At 41.7% G+C, this 6000-nt stretch overlaps 1 protein-coding gene across 1 annotated transcript in view; it reads left to right on the top strand.

Annotated features, from left to right (window-relative positions):
• Positions 1-4793, top strand: part of LOC139264688 (disco-interacting protein 2 homolog C) — a 622729-nt gene extending 617936 nt beyond the window's left edge. The window contains exon 39 of the mRNA XM_070881594.1: positions 3174-4793. Coding sequence (XP_070737695.1) covers positions 3174-3426 — 253 coding nt within the window. The 3' untranslated portion in view covers positions 3427-4793. The remainder of the gene's footprint in view (positions 1-3173) is intronic.
• Positions 4794-6000: the final 1207 nt, after the last annotated feature.

Here is a 6000-nt window from a genome sequence, read left to right on the forward strand (position 1 = left end):
AAGTAGTGCAGTAGGTGGACTTTCAGAAAGCATTCAACAAAATGTCACACGAGAGGTTTATTAAAAAGATGGAAGCCCGTGGAATGAAGAGGGAAAGTGCCACATGGATACGGAATTGGCTCAGTGACAGGAGGCAGAGGGTGGCAGTGGATGGATGTTTTTCAGACTGGGAGGTGGTTTGTGGTAGTGTTCCCCAAGGCCAGTTTTAGGCCACTAACTCGAGTTCATTTTTGTAAACAAACTAGACTCTGGTATAGGGAGCGCATTATAAAGTTTACAGATGATACAAAACTTGGCAGCATAGTAGATAGTGATGAGGATAGTTGTAGTCTTCAGGATGACAGACGGGATGGTAAAATGATCGGAAACATGTCCAACGGAGTTCAATGCAGAGAAGTGTGAAGTGATGCACTTTGGGAGGACTAATATAGAAAGACAGTATACTTACCATACATGGCACGATTCTGAAAAGTGTCGATGAGCAGCGACCTTGTTGTGCAATTGGACAAATCTTTAAAGGTGGTAGGGCAAGTTGACGAGGTGATTTTTAAAAAAGCTCATGGCTTACTTGGGTTTATAAATAAAGGCATAAAATATAAAAGCAAAGTGATCATGTTGGAATGTTTTAAATCACTGATAGGCCTCAGCTGGAGTATAGTGGACAATTCAGTGCACCACACTTCAGGAAAGATGTAATGGCCTTAGAAAGGACAGGTTCGTCTTTGAACAGAGAAGGTTAAGCGATGACCTAATGGAGGTTTTCGAGATGAGGTTTTGATGAGAATAGATAGTGAAAAACTATTCCCTCTGGCAAGTGGGTCAATAACCAGAGGTCATAGATTTCAAACCATTGGAAAATGATCTAGAAGGGAGATGAGGATCATTTTTTTCACTCCACGTTATCGGGATCAGGAATGCTCTACCAATGGAAGCTGATTCCATAAATCATTTTAAAAGGGAGTTGGACAGGTGCTTGAAGATGAGGAACTTCCAGGATTATGGACAAAACATGTGGGAGTGGGACTAAACCCAACTGCTCTTTCAAAGAGCTAGCACAGGCACGACGGGCCAAATGGCCTCCTTCTGTGCTGTAAGTTTCTATGATTCACACCCGCTACTTAGATTTATAGAGCACTGTTAATGTAACAAAGTGCCCAAGGCTCTTTGCAGTTCCATGTACGTGGAGATGACCAAAGGTAAAATTGGAGTTTAAGGAGAATGTAGCTTGGCAGGCTGGTGAGGAAGGGATTGGAAAAGTAGTTTGGAGGCACAAATAAAGGTTTTAGTAGCAATAGGGGTGAGATAGGGGCAGAGATGGGTGATATTTTCGAGGTGGAAGTAGACAATGGAAAGGATTTGAAGAGCAGTTTGCAATTCCCCTTGCCCTCTAGGATAATTTGGCTATCATCATCATAGGCAGTCCCTTGAAACGAGGATGACTTGCTTCGATGCCAAAAAAGGATGAGTTCACAGGTGTATCAATGAAGGACCTAATATTCCAGCTCCTGAACTACATCCTGAAGGGTGGAAGATTTTTTTAACGTGTGGTGGCCGTTGCACACCAGCCATCACATGGGCTTGACTGGTCCAGTGGCAATGGTTATCCAAGATGACTGGAGACCTGCTCTGCTGCATGGGCCTAGTGCGCACATATATCGCAGTGTGGACTGGCCCGTGCTGGCCCCGAACTCACGCCTCCCCGGGCCCCGAACTCACGCCTCCCCGGACCCCAATCACATCCCTCCACAGTCTCCCGTCGCTCCTGCTGGATCTGCCCACGCTCCAATCACTGACCTGGACCTTGATGACATCACTCTTTGCTACATTACCCTCCTGCACCAGCTCGTGCTGCTCCCTGTAGTAGCATGCCTCCACACTGCTCCCGGACCTCCGCACCTCCGCTCCTTTTATAGCCCCAACCTGTCGCTGGTGTTCTCACGCTGGGAGGCAGTGTTATCTATAAGCTGCGCAGCTCTCTGTCGGTCTCATGCAGCCCAGGACCAGCTTTTTCAGTGTAAAGCATGCGTGAAACTGTGAATGGGCCACGGAACCCCAAAAAGTAAGGGGGACATTGGTGGGAGGAATTATGTTTTTTAATCAGGTGGTCGAATCAGATTTGGCAATAGACAACCAAGCCAGACATGTTACATGCATCCGAGCTTATATCCCTCAGACTTGAGGAAATGAAGATGGTACCAAAAGAGGTGATGAGGTTGGGAGATTGAGATTGAGGATGAAGCTAGTGAAAGAGGAAGCAAGGGAGCTGTTGGAGTAGTTCAAAGGCGACAACAACATCATGGTGGATGCAGGTAGAATCGAGGGAGTTGGAGAAAGTGCTAGAGGGGGATCCAGAAGGTAGAATTTCCAGGGATGGAGGGTGATGGTGCAGAGGTTGGGGCAAGAAAGGGAATGTGGATAGCAAGACAGACAAGGAAGTGGTCAGTCATGAAGACTTCGGAAGTGGAGAAGCCCTACGTTGAGGTAGTTTTGCATATAGATGGAGGTATTGGCAGGTAGGGTGAGATTTAGTGAGGATAGCAGAACAGAGAAATTAGAGGAGAGGTAGCAAGGAGAAGTTACATCGAGGTGAATTCATTGAGGATGCAAAGACTGACTGAGAAATGTGAAGGTGAAATTTCAATGAGGAACTCGCCAAGGGCTTTGGATAATGGTAGGCAATGAGAAAAGAGAGGTGATAATGTGTGGTAACGGAAGAGCTGCTTGGAAGCGAAATAAGTGAAATAGTAAGAGGCAGATTGAAGTGAAATCTTGCGATTATTATTGGTTATGGTGGCAAATTTGGTGGAACATGTAGTTAGGCAAGGTGACCTCGATGAGGATTAATAAGTTGCTATTAGTAAACCAGGTTTTGATTTGATCTGATCCAGGATGAGGTAGTGGATGCGCACATATAGGGTATTTCCCAGTGGGATGATAGTGGAAAAGTAGTTACGTTTATTTCATATGATGAACAAACAATTGCATGAGACATCTGGTGAACCAAGATAGTGAATAGATGCTAAAGAAGACGTATCTGTTGACCAGTGTTAAAATTCACCCATTCTTTTACAGCTTAAATCTGATACAGGTATACCTGTATAATATATTTTGCTTCATTCCAAATAAAACACCGGATTACTGCTTCCTTCTTATTCTTTTTTATTTTCCTCCAGTGCGGTGTTTACCTGGACAAATCTTTTGGTGGTGGTGGTCGAGCTGGACGGATCTGAACAAGAGGCTCTGGATCTTGTTCCTTTGGTCACTAACGTGGTTCTGGAGGAACATTACCTAATTGTAGGAGTAGTGGTTGTGGTTGATGTCGGAGTCATCCCTATAAACTCTCGTGGAGAAAAGCAACGCATGCATCTAAGGGATGGGTTTTTGGCAGACCAACTCGATCCTATCTATGTGGCCTACAACATGTAGCCTATTGTTCCAAGGCTTCCATTAACTATGTATATATGTAAAAAAGAATTCTTGGTGTTCACCACAGAAATGTGCAGAAACCGAAAGACAATACTTGCTCCACAGAGGGACTTTCTGCACTTGCAATCACTAGTGACTCACCACAAAGATGTGAAACTATTCCTTTGTAACACAGACGTTTAACAGGCAAAGACAATGATAAGTACACAACCCTTTGAAGGTCAAAAGCCCATTATGGAGCCTATTTCTTGCTTGTTGGTTGATTAACTGCTTTTAAAGTAAGTGTACTATCTGCGCTCTGTATTTTTAAGTTATATCAGCTGAAGTTGCTTACGTTTTTTAATCTGCCCTCTAAGGGGGTGCTTTTTATGTATTCACATACTGTGGCAAAAGCAAGTATTTTAGGTTGTTGATTCTTGCGATTTGGTCAAAAATTGTCAAAGTTGTAAACAAGGAACCTTCTACCTAGAAATGACTGATTTAGAATATTTTGCCCCTCCTTTTTTCTTATATGTCTGGTATTTGATATTAAGAGGTACGAGAGTAACATCTACCCTGTCAGCACCTTAACATTTCACCTAACTCATAGGCTCCCTCTCAAAGCAGGGCTTGAATAACCTGAAAAGGCAGTCAGGGGGAGTTGTCTGCTACCTAACAATACGGGTGTAGATTGTTGGTGCAGCCAGTAAAAAGGGTATCAGTTATGTTTTCACTTGTGTGATGATATCATTGTACCACAAAAAGGAGAAAAAATACTGAGTAACTTCATATCGTGTAATTATGTACAAAACAGTTTTAATTTATTTTGTTCTCTTTAGAAGTATGTTAAGAGAAAGACATTTGAGAATGTTTTACTCTTTTAAATGTTTGCTAATAAGAGGCAAAGTGTTGCATTATTTTAAGTGGATAGCTTCACATCAGCACACTATATTCGAGGTAATTCATCAGATCTATGGTTTTACCAATGGAAGAAACGTTGAAAATGCAGTAATTCTTACTTGCATGGTGTCCCAGTTTTTAAATGAACAATGGTCATGTTATTCACTCGGTCCACCTCAGAGGTGCAGTATCTCAGCGCGTGAACTGACACGCAAGCACCTATCCATCAGAAGATGCCAGCGTGCGAAGAGATCTATGGACATCTTTATGCTTGTGAATTAACTGAGGTTTAAAGTGCACTAAAAAAAATTTTGAAAAAAAATCAATAAAAAAAATTGTATTGTGCCAGATTGGCTGGTGTTCATTGATAACTTTGTGTTGGCATGTGCACACATACACTGTTAGACTCTCCACATGTGGCAGGTTAAACAGAGTAGATTGTGTGGTTTTTAAGATGTGTACATGCTTAATGCCCCAGTGTGACTTCAGATTCCGACTGACAGCTATTTATGATAGTTTCAAACTTTTTACTGCTGCTAATTGTGTTTATAGTAAAGCTTTTTCTTAACTTGTTCTGGGTTTGTAAGAATTGAAAAAGATCATAAAATAACTAGCTGCAAAAGAGCCATTTTGCCAGTAAACACATTTTAAAATGTAGGATACAAGAAACTAATGTACAAGAATAAGTGTTAATTTTTTTACAGTTAAAATTTTTGCAACAGTATATTTTACATTAAAATGTCAGGTTTTTAAATTTTTTTCCTGATCGGGTGCAGTGCACACACAAAATTGGTGGCTGACAACTTTCCCTTTCCTTCACACCTGTTATAACTCCATCCCGCATCCCTTTGTAGGTTGTTTGCTATTTGTCAAGCAAGACCTTCTTCCATCTGCTTCTAGTTGGGAGGCTCTGATCCGCAGTTATCTTCTCTCAGCTCTTGGAAATATTGCTTTGTGATTAACTGGTAGGAGGTGCAAGTTAAGCAGAGTCAGATCAACAAGCATTTCATTTTTCTGTTGCTGTGAGATAAAACCGTTCAATGCTACATTGCACTGTGACAGCGGCATTGCTGAAGATTAACAGAACACTCGCCAGTTTAGAGTGACAGGCAGCCCTGGAGCTGTCTGGTTGGGTGTGAAATGCTCAATATTGGGCTGTCTTCATGAGTGACCAAGCTGTTGGATGTTGAATATCCTGCAGTGTATGAAAATGGTGTTTGCCATGATTGAGGAAGTAAAGTCAAATATATAGCAGTGGTAGTAATGCTGCTATTTCTTTTAATTCTCTGACCCAAATGAGCACATTAAGTAACATTACCCATGTGAGGTTTATATCATATTTGCAAAGCCAGGTTTGTAGTGTCCTCTGCTACCTGCCATTTGTAACGAGAGTCTAACATTTACTATTTGTAGTGAAGTAGGTTTCTTGTTTCGTTGTGAGAGTGGAAGAAGCAACCATCCAGAGTCCTACTCGACTCAGCAATAAAGAAGGCTTGTCCTGTATTAGAAAAATTACTATAGATAAACCATGCATTAGAATGTATAAAAACTGTTTGTCTTGTGACCTAGTGCTTTGAAGTAAAACAAAACCATGTAATCAAACTCGATGCACATGCACAAAATGGAAGGTACATGAAGATCATATAATGTCAGAACTAATCAAAAACAGGATCAGATTCCTCATGGTGCTTGTTA

Source organism: Pristiophorus japonicus, chromosome 5 (genome assembly GCF_044704955.1).
Source record: "Pristiophorus japonicus isolate sPriJap1 chromosome 5, sPriJap1.hap1, whole genome shotgun sequence".
In the NCBI taxonomy this organism is placed as follows: domain Eukaryota; kingdom Metazoa; phylum Chordata; class Chondrichthyes; family Pristiophoridae; genus Pristiophorus; species Pristiophorus japonicus.